This window comes from Paramormyrops kingsleyae, chromosome 9 (genome assembly GCF_048594095.1).
Source record: "Paramormyrops kingsleyae isolate MSU_618 chromosome 9, PKINGS_0.4, whole genome shotgun sequence".
Classification (NCBI taxonomy): Eukaryota; Metazoa; Chordata; class Actinopteri; order Osteoglossiformes; family Mormyridae; genus Paramormyrops; species Paramormyrops kingsleyae.
Window position 1 is genome coordinate 33,724,082 of NC_132805.1, and position 22,425 is coordinate 33,746,506.

The following is a 22,425-nucleotide window of genomic DNA, read 5'->3' on the forward strand; positions in this document are numbered from 1 at the left end:
TTTATTACAATGGATGAAATGAGGTCCTTGCAGAAACATAAGGAGTAATACTGCAAAATGACGAGGCTTACTCAGATGAAGATTGGAGCACCACCTACTGTATATACATGTATAGTGAAATTTACAAGTTCAGAATGGGTCTCAGAATTGGTAGATATCAACATTGAATGGATCAGATCAGTGTTACCAAAAAGTTTATGCGTAATACGCAGATTAATATGCCAAGGAAACCTTGGTGTCAGAGAGCAGGATCAGGTATCATCCCTAGATCAGTTGATTTTGAAGTGCTTTACTCAAGGGCTCAGAGATGCAATACTGTGCATCTTTTTATAGGCTTTGAACCCAACACTTTCTGTACATGGGCTTAAATTCCTAAGCATCTGAACTGTAAACCACAAAATAAATGTGTGCAAAACATGTACTGGAGTATTTGTGGCATTTGTACTAAAACATCAACTTGCTTTCCAAATGAAAATATATGGTTTATTGCTTGGGGGACACATTCAAAATACTGAGAGGGGGGTTGGGGAAAAAAATCACAAGATGCCTCTCATAGGAAACACTGAAGACTTTGGGTCATGAGAAGCTTCAAGCAATCAGAATCCCCATATTTGGTAGGATCTTCATAAATACTTGTTTTTGGGTAGGACAAGTATGGGTTTTTAAATGCACAAAAAAATAAAAAAAAAAACATAAGCCCAAAATACACATAGGGTTCAAATTTTTACTGAAATGGACAGAGTAACAAATTAGGATAGCAGGATGCAGCATTCAAAAGGCTAGTATGTCCCTCCCCTAAGTAATTGTATGCATTAATTATACAATTTCCAAATATTAACACCTACAAAAACCTGTTGAAATTGATGTTTGATGTATAAGGATACAAGAGCCAATTCCTATCAACAGAAAATCCCATAATCCTAAAATAAGGAGTGATCTCTGTTTTAACTACTGCAATTGTGCGTGACTGCATACAAGCTGGTAAGTTGGTCCACCTCCATTTTAAAGCAAGCCATTTTTTAAAAACAGCTGTACAAAAAAAGTACATGTAGGGATTAAATGAGCACTTCTTTAAAAAGAAAAACCATCAAAACTATTAACATGAAAGACTGTAGTCCAAGACATCAATGATGTCAGGGCCCACTGGACCACCGCAGCTGGAGATCTACTGGGATGGACAGCGATCAGTTGAAGAATCTGGATGAGCCTTTGGAGAGAAAATATGAACAATTATTATAATTTCCCCATCAAGAAAATTCAAGAGTTAGGTAAGAAAGCCTTAAATCCACAATATAATTTGGAACGCTGACCAAGAATTATCAAAGACTGCGAAGCAAAGATCTTGGACTTCTCATGAACAGTCTCCTACTTAAATACCTTGGGCCTGTTTCACTTAGCAGGACTTCTTGCTTAGCTGGATAACTTGTAAGATTTAAGGTAGTCTGGGCTAAATGTAAGCAAACAATGAGAAAGTTAATCTACCTCAGAATACCTTAAATCTGACATTCCACCAAGCAAGAAATCCTGCTTAATGGAACACCGCAATGGACCTGTGCCAAGGTGAACGGGAATCAGTTTGGCTCATTTGCAACTGACACAATTCATACCTGAAAGACTTCCAGAGTACCGGTCGCCTCCACTTCGGGAGCCAAAGTTCATGGAGTTCATTGAATTCATTGAGTTCATCGAGTTCATAGAGCCCATGGAATTCAGTGAACCCATGGAATTCATAGAGGAAGTATTCTTTAAACTGGATCCCTGCATTGAACCAGAATGTCACATGAAGCAAATTTTAAAGACTGCAATTCAGTTATGATTTTGTAGGGGGGGGGGGTCTAGACGTTCTGGGTAAATACATCAACCAATTTGGTGACATCCTGGTCCTTACCGAGGAGACATTCCTAAGTCTGTATTCCATCAGTACATCAGTCAGCTTCTGAGTCACCTTCAACACGATCTGAGCGTCATTTTCATTCTCAATGCGGAAGGTATCCTACGAATCAAACAGACATTAGATGCTTCACAGAGCCAGGAACGTTTCTTATGCAGGACATGGACCTCTGATGTACGTTGGATGAAGCATACCAGGTACTTTAACAGGGTGTCTGGGAGGCTGTTGCCCTCTGGGCCCTTCTGCATGCCAGGCATCATTCTGTCATTGGAGCCGCCTAGCTGGCCACCAGAAAAATCATCTGGGTAGCGGCGGCCAGGATTCGGGCCCATGCCAAAGTTGTCACCGCCCATCCCCATGGGCCTGTTGTCTGGGAAGCGCCTTAAATCCATGTCCCCATCTCGCATCTTCATACCCATGTCATCCCCGGGCATCCTCATGGACATGCCGCCTGGAAAGGGACGCCCGGCACCATTGTTGCGTGGCATGGGCATACCATCAGAGAACCCGCCGCCGCTGTTCATGGGCATGTCTGCGGGGAATCGCCGCATCGGCAGGCCCATGGGGAAGTCGGGTCGCATTCCACAAGGAGGGAATTCCCCAGGAGCCATGCCATCCGGGAAACCCCTCGGGAACCTGGCATCTGTCAGAGTTACAGTCATTACTGAAGGGTACACTACACGAAACACTCTACCCACAATTCACAACAATGCCCAAGGCCATGCAAACCAGGACTGCGTTAGAAAAAGCACATTACCTCTATACCATAAGACTACAGAGCATGAGGAATCATGCAAGGGAAAAAGTCCCAATGGGGGAAAAATGGGGCTGTACTGTAGTTTTGCTGTATTGCAGGAAAGCACAAGAAAAGAACATACCTAATCCAGGCATCCCCATTTTGGTCTTCACCTTTGCAGATGCTACAGAAGATTTCAATTGAAAGTTTATGCAATTACAATCCATTGCATGAAAATAAACCTGAATTATTATTTAATTAAAATGGTCAGGGGGGGGGCTGTACAACACTTACGCATTGCTTGGAAGTAAGGTACCTCGAAAGGCTCCTTCAGCACAACCTAAAAGGCAGGTGATAGATGATGAGTCCTTCCCCAGGGCTGCACAGGTAACAAGGAAGTCAGAAGCAGCGGGGCTCACCTTCAGCTTTCCCCGTCCCTCAGTCTTCTCCACCTCAGCAGCGCTCTCCTTCACGGCTCTGCGGATAGCAGGATCCTTCACCGCTGCCTCCTCTTCCTGGGGAACTTTGTCGGGATGGTGCTTTTTCTAACCCCCACCAAAAAAAATTCAAAAAAACTTACATCACACCCCACATCCAAACACAAAATTACTCCCAATCAATTAGGTCATGTTAAAAATGCAAAAAGAAGCCAGCTGTATCTTCTGGTTTATTTAGCAGACAAATAATGACAAATCAATGATGATCTAAGCATACCAGATATTTGAAGCAGTGCTTCCAGCCAGTGATATGTGCACTCATCTCATTTTGCAGACGCTGGACCTTGCAGAGCCTGCACAGGTAGTGAGGGGGGACAGACTTGCTAGGGCTCCGGTATTCCCATACAAACTGAAGACCTGTCAGATTGGGTCATGGCAAGAGAACAACCTGAGAACGTGATGGGAGGGTGTGGCAGTAGGAGCAAGCATAGACAGGGAAACAAACTGGCACTCACCGATCACAGGGTCGGTGACGGTTTTGAGTCTTTTCTCAAGGGAAGGCATGGTCTGGATAGCACCATGTTTACCAGTGAACACTAAGGAAGATTCAAAGACTGGGGTTAGCACGCCCTACCACAAGTTCACATTTGGGGGGGGAATCCATCTTATTAGAGAACTCCTGCACACACAAGGTGACAGAATGTCACTGGTCAGTAAGCTTCAGGAATTGGGTGACTGCAGAGCCAAACAATTTAAGAAATTACATTCCTATGGCAGTTTAAGACCACCAGTCAAGGTATCCAAACAGTAGACATTACAGCAGAATGGGTACGGTTTGGTACACATCATCATTCAGCGCCACCTGTTGTGCACCAAACCATGCTTACAATAGCCCATTGATGGCACCATGCCTGCCACCAGGCAAACATTAACTGACTGAAGACAATTCCCCATGACACCTGACATGAGCCACGACCACACACATCCCTATCTATTCATGGCTGCAGACATTCAACTCCACCAGATCTCCAAGTCCACTCCGAAGCCGCTGAGAAGTTGTGCTAAGGTCTGAGCTCTGGGGAGAATGCTTGCCTAAGCTGTCCCTCTTATTTGTTTGATGGTTCTTAAGGAACCGATTGGCAGCTGTAGGGTGACCCAATGCAAGACAGCAACATCTGCCATCCACAGGTAATCAGCATTCACGGTGTGCAATTAACTTCATCTGGTGCAGACAGACACCAAATCATAATAGGCACTAACAAGATGAAGGCCACTTAAGTTCATGACCTTCATGACCTTATGACTGTGCCATAAAAAAGGGCTTGCCATTAATGTTCCTTTTATGCACAAATTATGGAACAAGCCAAACAGTGATACCTTGGCTATATTCAAGTGATATGCAGAAAGGTCTGCAGCAACAGGAACCGCACAGCAATTCCTGGCCTGCTGGATGGATGACCTGCTGTTGTGCACAACCCTGCAGAAAGCAGCAGGAGAGCAGCGACAAAGCTCCATGTGGCATTTCTCTTCCAAGAGCCAGAAAGTCTTGAAAGCCACATTTGAAATGGGTCGGTGTGGAGGGGGGTGTCATTCAGGCAGGTGGCCATCTGCCACCCAGGGGCAGACGGAAAACTCCAGTGCAAAGTGAAGTTCATTGACAGCACCGCTAACGACACAGCGATTAACTTACCTATGTCACCAAGCTGCTGCCTTTTCTGTCAAAGGACGCATAAAATATCATCATGAGGAGAGAGAGACAACAAAACCGTTAGTGAGAAACATGCGGGGAGCACGGTCTCCCTGTGCCCCCGCCCCATACCGGAGAGACCTTAGCTGACATCCACCTCAAAAGATCTAAGGTGGAAAACATACTGGTCAACTCCAACATGACCTCCATCACAATTCGGATGTGAAAGCACATAATGAATACATTAATTGTCAAGAACAGAAAGGAACATTTCCGGTCTATTCGCACTCACCAGTAAACCACTAAATTATCGCAAGCTGAAGCATGTGGGCTTTCTGGCATGCCAGTACTCATAACCCACGTGAGACTGACCACTTATTGTGGTCATTAAGTCTCTAGTCGAGACATTTGCCGATTAAAAGAAAAATGTGCAAAAATCGTGGACATAGTCGCCAGACACTGGGGCTGTACACTGGGAACCATGTCTCTGGTTTCTTCTACATGAACTTCACATTCTCCCCAATTGCCCAAAAGGTTAAGCAATGAATTATGGGGTTAGACCTGATGGTGAGCTACAAAAAGCCACCCCCATTATAACAAGGGCGGAGAATCGCCCCGTATGTCTTGCCTTATGGCATACTTCAGGTTGTATCCAGACAAGAAAACTGTCTGCAGAACTCCAGTTTCACACAAATCAGAGAAACAAAATTCATTGAACCAAAGACCGCCAGCTCTGGATAATGACTCTTCAACACCAACATACACTACGACTGTATTAAGGGTCACCTAACTGGGAAGTGTTCTATATACTGTTACCAACGGGCAACAAATGAAACCCCATTTTGTTGGGGTGGAGAAGTATTTGTCTTGAACAAAAGCCCTTGAGGCCGAAGCCATTTTTATTTCCTGTGCAGAGGCCACCATCCCAGAAGATTCAGGCTGGCCTGCCTTGGCTCCAGCTGGGTCAGTCACCATATTTTCAGGAGGCTGGCAGGCTTCAGCTGTACAAGACAGCTCTCTGCAGCCACCACTGGGTTGCTCAAGTTCATTGCATGTAGTTCAACAGCTTGACAGTTAAAAATCCACATTAATTATGTAACATATCAGTCCACGAACTTGCTTTAAGAGCTGATCAACAGTTACACACAAAACGGATTAACACAAGGCAAATGCAATATTAAAGCATATTTAAGAAACTTATTTAAAAAACCAAACGAAATGGTTTTTGAAGACAATATGGGCCAAATTACGCCCAGCAGCAATAAGCATATACAAAATACGCCGCCTACCGCAATGCCCCCGGAAACAACTCTTTACTTTTACTCAGCTTTTTAAAGCCATAGTTCAGGCATTTTAAGCTAAATTTCACTACAAGTCTTGATTAAAATAACATCACGCAGGAATCGTATTAAACATGCAATTAACCAGATTTGCCACTCGTATGTGTACATCTACTGTCTCCAGTAGTGTCAGCGTGTACTGTTGCCTTAGTACTTGTCGCCATAGTATGAAGCGAGATGAAAATGATAAAATTCAGAGACACAACCGAAGTTGGCTGCTGGAAATAACGACTTGCTGGCGTACCTTAATGCCTCCGTTCTTCGCTTTCTTCGGAGGCGGGGTTGTTTCACCTTCCATCCTAAAAAGCGGAACACCGTTATAAAAACCACACGCCTCAGATTGTTCATGAGACCGCATTACTACAGTTGCATCGAAAGACTACAGTCAACAACAAAGCCGGCATTTTCTCGGTCGACTAGAGACGAAACGTCTAGGGATACGCTACAGTAGAGTACAACACGGGACACAAGAAACGAAACATCCAGTACCGTTTCGGGCCTTATCAGTAAGTCGGAAGTTATCGGATAAAACAGATGGCTGGAATTTTCAAATACCTTCTTCCTGCAATTTTATCACTAATTTAAAATGCAATATATGAAAGTAACGCAGCAAGTTTTCACTGTGACGGCAAAGTGCGTTTATTGGATGTTCAAAAGCATTTTCAGAAGCGACGCCGCGATAGCTACTACCACACCGACGACTAGCTAGTTACGTAAGCATATTACACGAAGGGAAAACAAAACTGGCCGCATATCAATAAAAACGTTAAACAACCCAAGTGTTCGCGATTACCTTGTTACGTTCGCGTATACGTCGTTATAAAACGATAAAAAGGCCGCCGAAGCTCGAGGTAACAATAGCAGACCGTCCGCTACTTGACTGTGGATCTTTAATGCAAATGTGACGTACTTCCTGGTCCCAGTCTCGCGAGGCTTCCGGAGTGAGCGCGAGAGAGAGCTTTGCAGGAGTCCGCTACGTTTGTTGACGTATTATTGGGTATGTATGTATATATGTATAAATAAATAAATCTCGACCACCTACCGTATTTAAAAGGATAAGAAAAATAGTAGGGTTGGCTGTTTTTTTTTTGATATTTGATTTTTATAAAGTTACTGAATAAATGACAGGATTCGTTAATAGTATTTTCCGCCGCACACTATTTTTATTTTTTAAATAGAATTTCTGTATAAAGCTCCAGTTCAATATATAGAATGGCTGTTTTCTCCTTCTCGTTAAATTATTATTTGGGTTTTTGTCCTGCACATTGTAACTCATGGTTGCAGGCAGACGTAAGGGCAGCTCTGCCATTACGGTAGGACCCCGTTGTCATACACAAGTTGGTATCTTGAATCGTCTACCCAGCACAGGTTGGGCTTTAGGCATCCGATTTTAACGTAAAAAGCACGTCAGTAAGTACCTATAGTTAACATTGAGCATGGTTTCGGATCAGCATATACCGCAGTGTGCATAATTAGTTAGAAAGAGTAATTGCACGGAAAGCGTGCAATCCTATAACGTTAGCTTGTAGCTAATCTAATATGTGGACTTTTACCGCATATTAGCTAGCGGTATTCTGCTGATTGTGTATTGAAATGTTGTAATTTTGTCAAATTTGTAAATGACAAATCTGTAAGTGGTGGAACAAAACTGATTAAAATATGTTGGACTGCGATTTACCCAGTTGCTTCTAGACGGAATCGGGAAAATCACTGCAGATTGCCCATGTCCTTGTCGCTGCATTACAGGCTTCGGGTATGACTAAGAAGAGGAAAAGGCAGGATGACTTCCAAAAAGTCAAACTCAGGGTTGGCAAAAAGAAGCCCAAACCGGACAACGCGACCGATGTTAACTTCAGGACGAAAGGAATCCGTCTACCCGATCAACTGAAGAGAGATGAGTCTGGTCCGACCACGACCCGGCGGCTCAGCATCAAGGTAAAAATTGCACGAGATGAAAGGACACGATATTGTGCAACTGTGAAGATTAATACTGTGTTTAACCGCTTCATCTAGTGCGTCAGTCTATCTCCTTTGTAGAACACAGTTAACATATTTAACATATGAAACATCTGCATATGTCCAGTGGAGTATATGTCTAATGATTGATGAGCGGTGGGATTCTCTGCTTCCTCAACGTCTTTCTTAACTGGTCCTCTTAAGACAGTGGTTCTCAATCGTGTTCCTAGCGTCCCCCCCCTCCTCCAGAATATTTTCATTCCAACTCCTGCTGCTTTCAACCTGCCACATTCATCCACATTCATTACTAGCCTATTAAGGACCATCTGAGCCTGAGTAAGGTAGGGTGGGAATGGAAACATTCTGGCAAGGGGGGCGTCAGGAACAGGATTGAGAACTACTGTTTAGCCGTGTCCCATCTCGCTTTCAGGACCTTTTGTCCCAGCTGCACCACTACAGTGGTGGGGTGAGACAGGTTGCGTTAGTGGGGCTCCGGGAACTCCTATGCCAGCACCCCCAGCTCCTGGAGCAGCACCTGTCGAGCGTGCTCAGCGAAGCGGCGGCTGTGATCGCGGACAAGGACGGGGCTGTGCGTGGAGCGGCAGTGCGGCTGTTGCGCCTCCTGGCGCAGTGCGTCCCGGCTGAACGCGTCGCACCCTTCTTCCCGCTGCTGAGCGCCCACTTGACTTGCGCCATGACACACATCTCCGAGGGCATCCAGGAAGATGCCCTGCGGGTGCTGGACATCCTCCTGGAGCATTATCCCGCTCTGCTGTCGGCCCGCTCTGCTGTGCTGCTCAGGAACTTCCTGGAGCTCATCTCTCAGCGCCGTTTGTCGCAGAAGGGCAAGGATGTAGAGGAGCGCAGGGCGGGCGGAGGCTGGGCCCTGACCGTGGCCCCGGGACGCACCGTCACAGGCCAGCAGTGGCGGCTTACGGTGCTTGTCAGGTATGACATCACCAGTAAAGTTAAGTGTTCAAATCCCATGAGAGGCCATGCTGTTGTACCCTTGAGTAAAGTACTTCACCTAAATAACTTCTGTGGTATATTGGACTATAAATTAAAAGTGGAGCAAGTTTTTATTTATTGTACTGTAATAATACCATAGTCATATTGCAGATAATATTTCTGTGCTATTATAAGATAAATATTTGTCTTTTGATAAGAACACATCTGTCATATTATTGGTTTTATCCTGTCAACATGTGTTGAAGTCGACATGCATGCAAACCGCAGTCCCATCAGCTTTAAACTTTATCCAAAGGGTCCAATGTGGATTAAAGTTTTTTACACTTAGAGATGTTTACTAGAGCAATTCAGTTAAAGGCCTTGGCACAAGCCTGTCTGTCTGGAGCTGGAGCAGATAAGCTAACATGATGTAGTGTTGGCAGTGGTTCATGTGGCTGCATCCTCCAGCATCAGACCCCTGTCTGACTCGTCCCCGGTTTTCCTTTAAGGCTGAGTCGCTTCCTCCAAGCCGTGGTGGAGGAAACACCTGTGGAGCAGAAGGTGCAGGCGTTGGATGCCGAAGCCAAGGAGCAAGGTGTGGTGACATCACTGGAGCTCACCTGGGAGGAGCATGTGGTCGGGAAAGGCGGCCTGCAGGTGTTTGAGAACTCGGGGGTGCGCCCCCCCGCACCCTCCTCCTTCCAGCTCAGGTAGATCATTTTTGTATTTCAAGCCCTGCTGATATCTTTGCTTAATCCTGTTCATATCGACCAAAAGAGGTGATCTCTGCTGTGATGAGATATTGTTTCACATTTTAATTTGCTGGCAAAGTAAATTGGTTTTCCAGATTACATTATTGCCAAATTGTAATTAATATTTGAATGTTCATACATTTATGTTCAATAGCTGTTGCTGTTGGTGGTGAATGGACACCATTGTTCCCCATTGTCCATTGTTTACTGAACCTTTCTGTCTCATTTAGTTTTGTACTTATTGGTCCTTTTATTCTACCCTTTGCATTTTGATTATAAATGAGCATGGATGTCACTCTCCTAAAATACATCAACATCTTTGTTGTCTCCTGAGCCACAAACTCGTGCTGTGTGTGTGTGTGTGTGTGTGTGTGTGTGTGTGTGTGTGTGTGTGTGTGTGAGAGATGGGGAGAGAGAGGGAGAGATGGATAAAGGAATGTTGACACAATGCAGTGTTGAACAAAAAACCCCGAGGTCTGAACCACAAATTGTGGTTCAGATATGAAGGTCTAAAACAAACCGAGGATTAGGAGAATCGTTCCACCCCTGATTTAACACTGTGTTATTGCTGTGTGTAGGCCTGATGCAGAACCAGGGGCTGCGGCCATCGAAGACCTGGCCTCGGCAGAGACTGTGAGAAGCTTCGCATCTACTCTGGTGCCCTTGTTGCTAGGGGTGTGGGTGGAGGCCTCCTCGAGTGAACAAGGCAAAACGGACAGTGCTCATCTGCTGAGTCCCGAGGCGATGTCCCTCATGTATCAGGTCCTAACCATACTGCAGCTGTTACGCAGGCTGGCTCCACAGCGCCACCACCAGGAGGATCTGGTAAGTATCTGTGTCACTGACCTGTGGAATATTGGCTGAAGTTAATAGAAGATGTCCTAAGGGTCTAATGGCCTTGCATTGACCCTCTCACTGCCATGGCTAAGGTTCAGTTCCCAGTGAGGGAATGCAAAGTGTCCATATACGATATTGTGGGAGCACTGGCGTGTGGCTTTGCAGGCTAGGAAGCTGTGCTCATATCCGGAAGGTTATGGGTTTTTATGTTATCGCTAGCCGAGTATTTATACCGCTCTTGGACTGAAAAGCCAGGTTCTGAACTCCAAATGTTCCAGAGCACTTTAGCCAGACCTTATGGAGAATTGCCGTTTCAATGGGCATCAGGGAACTTGATAGCACAATAATAATAATAATAATAATAATAATAATAATAATAATGAATAATAATAATTAATAATGCCTGACACTAGCTTTTAAATGGAAAGCTGTTAGGAACCATATTTAAATTTTCTGGGATGAGAATTTTATTGTTCAGTTTGGGTTAGAAGAGGTCAGTGACTCACCCACACTGGGACGCTGTCCCACCAGTAGGAAGCCAGTGACAGATACTGGGGGAGGTGCAGTGTAGAAGTAGAAGGGACAGCTAAGCCTCCTGCAGCAAACTGGGGTTCTGACAAGGGTTTCTGGGCTAATATCCGGGGTAGTGACCGGCAGAGATGTTCTGACACCGGCCCTGCTGTCATAACCTGGGTCCTGTTTGCTGCCCTTAGGACGGCTGGTTCCGAAGCACATACCTGAATGACTTCAAACATCACTTCATGAAGAACTTCCCTTACGGTCTGCTTGAGGTGGCCAAGCCAAAGAAGAAGGGAGAGATGAAGAGGTGAGGAAGAGATTGGATCTGATCAGCCGGGGCTCGATGTTCACATTCAGAGCTGAGTACTTATAAAGCAAGCGGGAGATGAGCAGAAGCTTCTGGAATTTTAGGTCCATGGTGTGGTCTTCACAGCGTAAAGGCTTCCTGTAACTGATGTGGGCCATGATAATCCTGGTTAATCTAGGTGTTTATAAAGATGACCGCGATGTCTGACGTTGCTGTGGGTGTTTGGGATATGGCGACGACGTTTATAACGATCTGAATGGTGATGTCTGATGTTGACAAGGATGCTGGAGTTTTGGATGCTGAATAACATGATGTTGGTGTAAATGGCTGGATAAATGTTATGATGTAGATGTCAGTCAAGATTTCGATAGTGCTGATTACTGCTGTATGGAGGAGGATGATGATGAGGGCGTTAATGACAATTATTTGGATGTCGCATAGGAGCAAGCAACAGCAGGCGCAGAATTCCACCGTGCCTGGCGGGGGCGCTGTGGAGCCTCTGGCACTGAACCTCACCCTGTGCCAGGTGATGGTGTCTCTGAGCACACAGCCGCAGGGCAGCCGTGATGCAGACTGGCTGGGGCCCATCCGGGCCTTTGTGAGGGAGACGCTTTCCAGCGGCGTCAGGCTGAGCTCGAAGAACCTGGGACCCCTGCTGGAGGTGGTGTGGAAGCTCCTCCTCAGCCACAGGAGCAGAGGTGAGGAGCAGCGGCTGGACTATGAAGCGTGAATGTGGGGATGTCGTTCCTGCACCTATCCGCGCTGACTCTCGGCACCATGTGACTTATTCCTCTGACATCTGGTTCTCCCCCCCCCCCCAGCCGTGACGGAGGAGCTGCTCCAGGCCGTGAACGTGCAGTACCAGCAGAGGAACCTGACGCTGCCCGTCCGCATGCAGCTGCTGCGCTTCTTCAGCCGCCTTTACCTGCAAGAGCACCAGGGCCAGCCGCACATAGCCAGGTACCCAGAGCGCCCCCTGTAGACCGCTCACTGCCTACAGATGTGTCCCTCACCTGCCCTTCTAACCCCCCCACTGTCTCCAGCACCATGTGGGGTCCACATCCTCCCCATTGTTCTGGACCCCCTCCTGTCCTCTGACACCCCCAAGCCCCAGTGCTAATCCCGTTCACACTGCTCTCAGATAACCCCCCCCTCCCCCCTACAGGAGCAAGGTGCTGTCACGCTGGCTGGCAGCCCTGCCTCTGCAGCTGGTGCAGCTGGGCTCACGGAACCCCCACCTGTCTGCGCAGCTGCTGCAGACCGTGCAGGCGGCGGCCGCCTGGAAGAACAAAGACCTGCTGCAGAGCTTGCAGGCGCAGGCCTGCGGACTCTATGGTGAGGCCCCGTTAATCCAAATTGCAAATCGGATCGGCGTGAGCTAATGGTCAGTCTTCATGTTTGGGGTGTTTCATACATCTGTGAGACACTCCTAGATCTAAATTCAGTAGGTTAAAGCTGTGAAATACAAACACGACACACGACATTGCCCCCCATGACGTATTTCTATTGTAAATATTTTTGTCATCTTTTTCGATATACGTGAGAAATGGCATAGAGTGACGAGATAGTGAGCTGGCATCAGTGGCCATGTGAGATTCAAACACCTGGCGATTTGGATGATGTTTCGTGAGGGAAAAGAAAAGTGTCATATGATCAGTGGCCAGCGGAGGGAGAGAGGGATGGAATTGTGGTTTTACCGCGCCGGGCGTTTCCTGAAGATTTACCTCCTTTAGTGAGGCCAGAGGCCAAAATGCCGGTTCGCGCGACTGCCGTTTGGAACTGCTTTTGAGCGTTTCTGTGTTTTAATTCGGGATTAATCCGCCCCCTTCGTGTGACGGGTATTTTAGACGCTGACTGGCTAATCGCCTCAGCTGTCAGCCAGCCAGGCTGATCCAACCGCATCCGGCACAGTGTGGCGGCTCCGTCATCCAGCCGGCACCCTGCGGGCCGCCCTCGCCGAAAGGAGGGCCGCAGCCTTATTGGAGGAGGGAAACCGACACGGCAGATGGTCCGTTACTTAACATGCTTTTCCTGAAGCGGCTCCCAGTATTTACTGTGTTTTATTTATATTTTACTCCCAAAAGCACGGGCCGTTTCTACGGCACGATCCGGTAGCAATTTTGGTCACCAGCATGGCTCCTTAACGGTCACGCCACCTATTGACCTTCAGTAAAAGAAGAAATGCCGTAAGAATATGGGACAGTGTGCAGGCGGGCAGGCAAGCCTCACCTCACATGTCCTGCGCTTATGCAACCGGGGACTCAGTGCTTCGCACATACAGCAGATGGCCTGATGCAGGGGAGGGCGATCCGGTGGGGGGTGGGGGGGGGTGGCGGATAGCTCGTGTTTCTTCCATCACAAGATGTCTTTTGTCCGCTGGCTTGTGACATCAGCAATGTGCGTAAGCGGGTAATTTTTCTCTATCTGTGATCATGAAAGTGGCAGTAGTGGAGGGGGGAGGGGGCGGGGACTCACCCTGGGTTGTGTGTCTCTGTCTCACAGTGAATCTTTTTATCCTGGATGGGTTGTGGTAGTACCATTGGCCGGCCAGGAGGGGGAGCTCTCACCACACAGCAGATCTGCACATGTGCTCTTTTTAAACGGAGCCCCGATCCATTTGCTTGATGCCGGTTGCAAGAGCAAACCGCAGCTCTGTGTGGGCAACTAATTTGCCTGTTGTCGGGGTACATTACCTCTTCATGTTTCAGAAGTGCTAGTTTGTTATCTCTGATTTAATTCTGTTGAAACAGTGGATATAATTTAACTGTATGACAATGGTGTCTTTGGTTTGGGGTTTTGGGAAGGTCAGAGGGGGAGGGGTGCCTGCAGTCCATCTGGTGTCCCGTGAGAAATGCGTGCGTAATGCAGCTCTATTCCTACGGCCCCAAGGAGCATCGCGATATGATGTGTAGAATTTGTTTTAATGAAATTGCTGGCCTCCTTTAATGTCTCTCAAGGGGCTTTTACTCACAGATTATTGGGGGTTTACAGAAAGGCGTCGTTCTGTTTTCGGATGGCTGACGGTAATTAAAAGTCCGTCTTTCTCTCGGCTGGTTTGCCGAGGTACCTGTCAATTTCTTTGACTGCGTGACTGGAAAGACGTGCCATGTTATTCTCTTGGGCTGCTGCATCTCCTGCCGCATGGTGGTGCTGCTTGCATCCCTGTCGCAGGTTTTTCCGCAGGCCCTGTGCAACTCACAGTTTTACACTTGATCCATTTGTACCAGCATGAAAATCTAGCCTCAGTGAACCTTTGGTCGCATTTAGGTATTGAACTGGTGCGCCTCCTGCTGGACGGCGATATGGACGCGTGAATGAGGCTGCGATGTCTCCACAGACCCACTGGAGGGCAGCCTGGTGCTGTTGCCCTCGGAGTCCCAGCAGCGACTGGTACAGCTGGTGTACTTCCTGCCACGGCTGCCATCCCAGCTGCTGTCCTGCCTGAGCCGCTGCTGCACGACGGGGCGGGTGTCGGCCAGCCTGGCTGCTTCCCTCATTCGCCTGGTGCATTTAAGGTAAGCCCCGCCCACTTCAGAGTACCAGTGAGGTCTGACCACCGGGATTAGACCCCCATGCCAGTTACCTTTCTGTCACGCTGTATTTTCTGCCCCCCTCGCCCCTCCATGGCAGTCAGTACCACGCATTGTCAATGCCGGACTGTAGACACTAACTCTGAAAAACACAGGGGAAATAAAGCTGTGATAATTGCTCTCCCTGAGTCTGGGCCCCCTCTGCCTTTTGTCAGACCACAGTTGTAAATAAGAAACCCGTTCTTAATCTGTCCTGCCTGGTTAAATAAAGGTAAATTTTAAAAATAAAATAAAAATAAAAGTTAATTACATTTGTAGACCAATCAAGTGACCCTACACGGAAATAGCCTATCATCCCTTCTTGGGGGGGGGGGGGGGGAACCTATTAGAAGCAAGAGTTTTTGTTTTGCGACCCACTGATAATGAACCACGTATTTCCGTGAGTCAGTTTTCCTGTTTAGGGGGCGGCCCTGTGGTGCCTCGGGGTGTGGGAGGTGAGAGACAGAGGAAGCCCTCCCCAGTACTGGAGGCAAGCAGAATTACCCCCCCCCCCCTCAGTAATACTAAAAGTTGTGAGTCTATTATTTTGAATATGTCTACTGGTTTTTCATGAGCAATAAAGGAGTGATTCGCTTGTTGAGAGTGAGCGGGTCACTAAGCATATGGCTGACCACCTACCTGAAGGTGTTGATACAGTTCTCTGCAACACCAGCAAACTTGAAGTAGTTGAGTACTAAACAGCAATGGCATCATTGCTGATTAGCATTCCTGTGACATCCCCATAATCATGGTTATTTCGGTGGTGGGGGATTGGCCCCCCTGACCTTAAAGGCCGCTATCCGCTGGCCTGATGCTCTATTTGTCTTGTGACTCAGTTTGGTACAAACTAGCATTTCAGAGTCCCGGTCTTTTCAAAGTGGTCTTTTTTGGGGCTTGTTTACCTAGATTCCCACAGCAACCTGTGCCCCCCCCCCCCCTCCAGAACTGTCCTTATGCCACTGCACAAACTGGGATGGGGGCTCACTGCCATCTGGGGTAATTAGGGGGGGCAGCTCGTCGACCCCAGTTACCTGGAGGAGACATGAACTGGGAGATTTCAGCTGATAATGGAATCAAACAATTTTCCCGAAGAGGCCAGTGAGGTGGGGGGAGTGGACGGGGTTGGGGGGGCCTCACACTGGCCCTTGTTGTCCCATTTCTCCCATTAAGCCTTGCCTGGGACACGCTCATCCCATGAACAAAGCGCTCATTGGGGGCAGGGGCTGTGGGGTAAGATTTGTGCAGTGCTTTAATCAGGCCTGACGTTTAAAGTGTTTTAAAGCCCCCCCAGCGCTGTACGTCCATCTCCGTCGGCGTATGTTTGCTGGCGGGGGGGAGGGGGGGGGGTGATGTATGTATGAGTCTCCTGTTTACTGTGCTTTTGGCCCACAGGGCAGGATGTGGCTGCATGTAGGAAGTACCCAGCCTCAGAGGGCTTTTGGTCACTGAGACAGTGGTTCAAGACATTCCTGTGTGTGTGCGTGTGTGTATGTATGTGTGCATGTGTGTGTGTATGTGTGTATGTATGTGTGTGTGTGTGTGCATGTGTGTATGTATGTGTGCATGTGTGTATGTATGTGTGCGTGTGTGTGTATGTATGTGTGCATGTGCAAGTATGTGTGCGTGCGTGTGCCCCCACCTACTCCCCCCCCCCCCATCAGTTTAGCTACTTGCTGTGTAAAAGGACCCCCCTCCACCCCGGTGGGGGTCCTGACGTACCCACCCATTTGGTACAGGGTCAGGATGGCTGTTCTGGGAGTCACCCCTTTGGTGAGATTTCAGGGTGGGGGTGCTTTCTCTGGGGGTGACAGGCTGGCCGAGAGGCCGCAGTACTGCAGATCGCCTTCAGATGGCAGTGTTGCTCCTTCACCGCAGCCAAAGCCTCGCCGCTTTTACATAAACGGCGTTCTGTTTGTTAATCACAGGAGATTGTACTGCAGATTAGTGTAACAGTAACTCCTGATATCAACAGTATAAGACTGATTCCAGAACATTCCAGTCTTAGTGCAGTGGGTGTCAGTGCATCTGTGATGGTTCATACTATGCCGCGTTTTCTTGTGAATTTTGAAAAATCATAATGGTGAGCAGGACTCGACACTAGAGAGGATCTGTGGCCTGTTCTCTGAGCTGGATGAGGAGGTGTGGAGGTGCTACCCGCAGGCCGCAGGGTCTCCGTGTGCCGACACGCTCTGATGCCATTTGCCCCGAGATCCGGCCTGCCAGTCCATGCCACAGTCACGCTCTGCGTGCTTCACATAGTTAACATTTTTTTAACCTTTCACTGTTTTTTTTTTTTGGTGCCCCCCCGGGCTGTGGCCTCCTGCTGGCGTGTGTGACGGCACCGGTGGCCCCCCCCCCGTTGGCCCTTCGTGTGATGGCAGGCGATCCCATGCCGGGGCGACGTCACTGGGGCACTGTTACACAAACGGGATGGGGTGGAGATGAAAGGGGGGGCTTTCTGTAAGGGGGGGCTTTCTGTAGGCACAAAGGGCCCTTTGGGAGGCGTGTGCGTCGGCGAGACCCCGGCGGATGTCAACCAGCTCACACGTGTGTGTGTGTGTGTGTGGGTGCCCCCCCCCGCTTCTTATGTAAACCCTCCCCCTCCCACCCCCAAAATCATGCTCCAAAAATTACAGAGAATCCTAACATCCTTAAAAAGCCAGGGGGACGATTCCCGCTTCCAAAGATTCAGGTTCAGTGTCTCCTTCAGTGTGACTGAGCTATGCCTCCCCACCTCAGTGATGCTGAGACACCCCCTCCCCAACTCGCCGATCCTGGCCTGGCTTTCGCATCTCTACCTCCTATATATGCTGTTCTTTCAGTCACATGACCTCAGCACGTGCATCCGTATGGGAGGCAGTGTTTCACGTCCCAGGAGCAAACGGCCACGCTCAGGAGCCGGGGTTTGGCTGTGTCTTCTAAGCTGGTCCTTAGTCCTGTGTGAGGTGGAATATTGTGGGTCTGAGGTCTCTGATGAGCCTCCTAAAGCCTGGGAGATGTGGCTGAGAGGGAGCTGGACGTTCCGTGCTCACATGGTGTGAGGGCGAGAGCATAAGCCTTTGAATCTGACCACTTGCAGGGCGGTGTGCATGCTGCGTTTGTGACGGCGACATCACCGCATCCGGGTCGTCTACCTCACCACCTCCTCTCTCCCCGCCTCCCACAGGTCTTCAATGGGCGGCTGGACATCTGACAAGCAGGAGGTGGCAGTGAGTGACGTGGACCTGCTTAGCTTCCTCTTCTCCACCCTCACAGGTGGGTCCCGTCCACGTGTGGCGGTTATTCGAGATTCAAGGTTGCTTTATTTCTCACATGCACAGTTGCACAGGTACAACGTGCAGTGAAATGAATTTTATCCTGATCAACCCCACCATACATATACAAACATTACAGGGGGTAGACAGGGGATATAGGAAAAAATAGAGAAAACAGGATTACATGAGGAGAGAAGAGGCGAATACAGAAACAGCCCCCTGACTGTACTCCAGGTTATGGACCTGAAGGTTCACCTGGCATGACAGGGGCTCTGCTGTTGTACCTTTGAGTGCTTAACCTGTATGGCTGGCATGCAGGTTTCTCGGCGGATGAGCTGTCCACACTACAGCAGGCCGAGGAGGACACCGTGCCCCCCCCCTCGCCCCTGTCCCCCCTCAGCTTATACGCCACATCTCTGGAGCAGTTCACCCACCACTGGGATGTGGTAGAGGTGAGTCGACCCGTCTGACACGTCTGATCCATCTCCACGTCGTCCTGGACACCTTCCTACATGTCCATTGGTCATCTCAACAACTCTGTCCTCCTTTTGGACCAATGAGGGTGGGTTTTGTGCATAAGTTTATTTTTAAAGGAGGCAAAATCATTTACTGAGCGGGATCTCGGTGGCGCGTAAAGGCAGCGACCTCCATGACCGAGACGACCATCAATAGAGGAAAAAAAAAAACAAAAACCTTGCAATCATTCTGTTTCTAGTGCGGTTTCGAGCCTCTGAGTCCAAAAACACTGTCCCAGTCATCTCACCTGCCTGTCTGTGTCCGGGTCAGACGGCGAACTTTTGGAGGTGAAATGCTGTCCAACTTTCCCTCATTAATATCCATTTTCGTCAAAGAATCATAACGAATGTAAGGGTGGGGGTGGGCAAAAAAATAAAAAGTCCCCCACCTGTTGGGATTCTCGCTGCAGCAGAACAATCGGGCCTCATTAAGGGACGGGTAGTGAGGGCCACGCGGCCTTTAATAACCGTCTGTTAGCGTCGCTCTGTGCTGCCACGCCTGATTGACTTGGACGTGAAAATGAAAAAGTCAAAACCCAGCCTTTAATTGTGAGGTAGAATTAGTGATCTTTCTTTTTACATTATCCTTCCACTTTTTCTTTTTTGAAGGGCCCATACGTACAGACATACACCCCCAGGGCTCAGTTTTGTCCCTGTTTAATTTCCATGTAAAAATGTCAGGCCCCAATCATTCTCCCGGCCTCTCATTAGCATTTATCACTCTGCAAAGGCATCTCTATAGCCGGCTGCTTGGTCACCAGCTACCGCCACGCGTCTCATAAATCTCCCGCTTTGACGGCCGCCCTGTGATGAACCCCCTCCCCCTCCTGTCACCATCCCGTCCTCTTGTTCGGTGGCTTACGCTGTACGCCCTGCATGGAATGTCACGTTCCACAGGGGCTGCTGGCCAACTTGGAGGTGACTTCCCACCCGAAACATCGTCCTGCTTGGTTTCTTGTGTGCGCTAAGAGTTTTGCTAGATACGATCCCAGAAGGGTGTTGCTGTTTGACCGTTTAGAAAGATGCTTAAATGCTGTGACGCTGGAGTTGGTCAAGAAACAATATGATTAAAAATGTGCTGTACAGGATCGGGCTTTGCATCCACACGCCGCCAAACAAAGTCACAACCCGTAGGCCTCCCAGTCCGCCGGTCCAGTCATCCTGCCTCAGTGGACTCTGTGTGAGGTGGACAGGCAGACGGTCGTCTGAGGCTCCAGCAGGGACCAGGCCCCGTAGCTCTGCTGCTGGGGGTTCAACTTATTACCAATTAGGCCATAATAATTCAAGGCCCCTCTAATCGGGCCCTAATCTGGTTTTTCCCTTGATTAATGGCCGTCAACGGCTAATAATAAAAGGCAAATTGAATGACGTGTCGGTGTCCTTTCAGTGTGCTGTAATCCAATCCCGCCGTAATGCCATTATCGTAATTCAGTTTCAGCCTTGTTACCACACGCACACCTATTTATTGTTTGTACTCATAAAATATTGTTGGGCCAAAAAACCGTTGGGGGAGTAAAAGGAATAGGCGATGTGTTAATTTGCAGTGTCAGATCTCATTACTGCAGTGCCCCCCTTCCCCCCCCCCCCCATCCCTCTCAAGGTGGGGAATGAGCATCACGTGTGCTGATTGCTGGCCTGATAACACCAGGGGTTGGGGGAGGGGGGGGGGGGGGGCGACGAGACGACTCTTCAATAACCTACTTTTCAGCCCCAGAGGATTCACCTTGAAGGTGGATGGAAGTGCAGTGCTCATGCACTGCAGACATGGTTAGGCATTTGTTCCCGTGTCCGTAACTTGCGAACTGGCAGTGACAGTACCTGGAGCTCAGAGTACAATGTGTGTACAGCTGGCTGGGCTTGGCCGAGGCTGACCTGTGCCCCCACCCCAACAGGAAGTGTGTCACTGCCTGGAGACAGTGGACTCCCGAGCTCAGTGCTTCGACGTTCTGCAGAATGCCATCTGCAAGAACTTGGTAAGTGGTGCCATGGAAACACCCCTCCCTGTAACCGCAGTGTCAGGGTCACTGTCTGTGTCACTGCCTGTCAGCTGGTGCTGGCGTGATTTTCTGTATCCTGATGTATTTTATGTAACATTCACTTTACAACATGGGATGGTAGATTAATCTTGATGTAAACAAACGATTGTCGACGTGTCCTTTCTGTGGGTGTGGCCACACTGACTCCTCCTCCTCTGGCTCTCTTGCCGTTCGCAGGCAGGCCTGCAGGTGGTGCCGGACAGCACGGCGGCAGGGCTGCTCAGGGCTGTGTCACGCCTGCTGGACCCCTCCCTACTGCCCAGCGACACCCTCCTCCGTTTCCTCAGCGACTGCTGTCTCAGCCTGCTCACCCTGCTTCTAAGCCTGGAGCTGCAGCCTGCGGCCCTGGACAGCACACGGAAGAGGTCAGCACCTGGACCCGGAGCGGCCCGCTTACGAACTCCAGGCCCTGCAGGGGCACGTTTGTTGTGACCAGTGTTGGGGAAATTCCTCACAAAAGCAATCCATTTGAGACAGAGGTGGAAAGATCAGATCCAGAAAAGTACAAATCCAGACCAAGATTTTCTTTCAACCAACCAGTTGAGTTTAAAGAGTCAGTCATAGACTGCTGAGCATGTTTGGTTGAAACAAAATCTTGGTCTGGATTTGTACTTTCTAGATCTGATCTTTCCACCTCCGTCCTAAATGGATTACTTTTGTGAGTAACTTCCAACACTGGTTGTAACCTTCATCCAGGTGTATAAAATCTTATAAATATCCAGCTTTATAACTGGATGAAATATCTGCCCATCTGTGCATAATGCAACTGTTAAGCGGCACAATCATCATTAAACTGGGTGGCATGTGACCCGGCAGCTCTGTGGTATAGCTGTTGTACCTTTGAATGAGCTTAATAACCTGAAAAACACCCAGCCATATAAATGGAAACAGGCTGTCTGAAGTCCATCCCCCTCTGCCCGGTAGGGAGACAGTGTGGGGGGCATGTCTGGGTGCCCTCAGCAGCGTCCCCCGGCTGCTTCGGCTGGTACTGCAGTCTCTCCGCGTCTCGGACCTATGTGAGGAGAAGCTCCCCCTGCTGGCGCAGATGCTGTCGCTGCTGCTGCAGCACGTCCAGCTGCGCAACCAAATGCTGGCCAACGCAGGTCTTCTGCAGCACATCATCCAGGACCTGACGGTATGACCCACACACAAATGCACTATACCTGCATATACATCATCCGGGACCTGACGGTATGACCCACACACAAATGCACTATACCTGCATATACATCATCCGGGACCTGACGGTATGACCCACACACAAATGCACTATACCTGCATATACATCATCCGGGACCTTTCGCTGGTGGCCCGTCCCCCACCTGAGCATGCTGACGGTGCGCCTCCCTCTGGCCCAGCAGCGCTACTGCAGGTCGGAGACGCGAGAGCAATGGCTGACGGACCTGCTGTACTGCTACAGCGTCACCCTGTCGGTTCACCGCGGCGGCTTGGGGCTGCAGGAGGTGTACTGACACGGCACAGGCCTCCACGACGGCGCCCCCTTCTGGTCACGCGCACACAGACACGCACAGACTCTTCATCAGGCTAAATGAGAGTTTTTTGTTTTGTTTTTTTTTTATAAGAAACATGAACCTGGAGTGATGAATGGGTGAAATAAACCTTTTTTTGAAATTAAATGTG

At 48.8% G+C, this 22,425-nt stretch overlaps 2 protein-coding genes across 4 annotated transcripts; one reads left to right on the forward strand and one right to left on the reverse strand.

The window, feature by feature from the left end:
• Positions 1–461: 461 nt before the first annotated feature.
• Positions 462–7,049, reverse strand: LOC111844228 (uncharacterized). The gene is made up of 12 exons (XM_023812527.2): positions 6,885–7,049; positions 6,336–6,390; positions 4,755–4,779; positions 3,580–3,660; positions 3,342–3,481; positions 3,047–3,172; positions 2,922–2,967; positions 2,770–2,811; positions 2,086–2,534; positions 1,889–1,993; positions 1,608–1,758; positions 462–1,207 (listed from the first exon to the last, which is right to left on the reverse strand). Exons 2-12 carry the CDS (start codon positions 6,387–6,389, stop codon positions 1,185–1,187), a joined length of 1,242 nt encoding a protein of 413 aa, XP_023668295.1. The 5' UTR covers position 6,390; positions 6,885–7,049; the 3' UTR covers positions 462–1,184.
• tex10 (testis expressed 10) lies at positions 6,968–22,421 on the forward strand. Of its 3 annotated transcripts, none has more exons than XM_072716850.1 (16): positions 6,968–7,088; positions 7,838–8,026; positions 8,478–8,995; positions 9,505–9,705; positions 10,326–10,572; positions 11,298–11,410; positions 11,852–12,108; positions 12,232–12,370; positions 12,576–12,745; positions 14,748–14,925; positions 18,146–18,234; positions 18,552–18,685; positions 20,641–20,721; positions 20,962–21,149; positions 21,709–21,919; positions 22,143–22,421. In XM_072716850.1, the coding sequence occupies exons 2-16, from the start codon at positions 7,847–7,849 to the stop codon at positions 22,254–22,256; spliced, it is 2,820 nt and encodes a 939-aa protein (XP_072572951.1). In that variant the 5' UTR covers positions 6,968–7,088; positions 7,838–7,846; the 3' UTR covers positions 22,257–22,421. The 3 variants fall into 3 exon arrangements, with proteins under 3 accessions (XP_072572951.1, XP_072572950.1, XP_072572952.1); XM_072716849.1 differs by lacking the exon at positions 6,968–7,088 and adding an exon at positions 7,398–7,501; XM_072716851.1 differs by lacking the exon at positions 6,968–7,088 and adding an exon at positions 7,398–7,501 and having other exon boundaries at positions 22,146–22,421.
• Positions 22,422–22,425: the final 4 nt, after the last annotated feature.

Coding starts and splice junctions, on each gene's coding strand:
- LOC111844228 (XM_023812527.2), bottom strand. CDS start 6,389: ATGGAAGGTGAAACAACCCCGCCTCCGAAGAAAGCGAAGAACGGAGGC. Junction 2,535..2,769: donor AATGGGGATGCCTGGATTAG/GTATGTTCTTTT, acceptor TAACTCTGACAG/ATGCCAGGTTCCCGAGGGGT. Junction 1,994..2,085: donor ACACCCTGTTAAAGTACCTG/GTATGCTTCATC, acceptor TTTGATTCGTAG/GATACCTTCCGCATTGAGAA.
- tex10 (XM_072716850.1), top strand. CDS start 7,847: ATGACTAAGAAGAGGAAAAGGCAGGATGACTTCCAAAAAGTCAAACTC. Junction 10,573..11,297: donor GCCACCACCAGGAGGATCTG/GTAAGTATCTGT, acceptor TGCTGCCCTTAG/GACGGCTGGTTCCGAAGCAC. Junction 14,926..18,145: donor ATTCGCCTGGTGCATTTAAG/GTAAGCCCCGCC, acceptor CGCCTCCCACAG/GTCTTCAATGGGCGGCTGGA.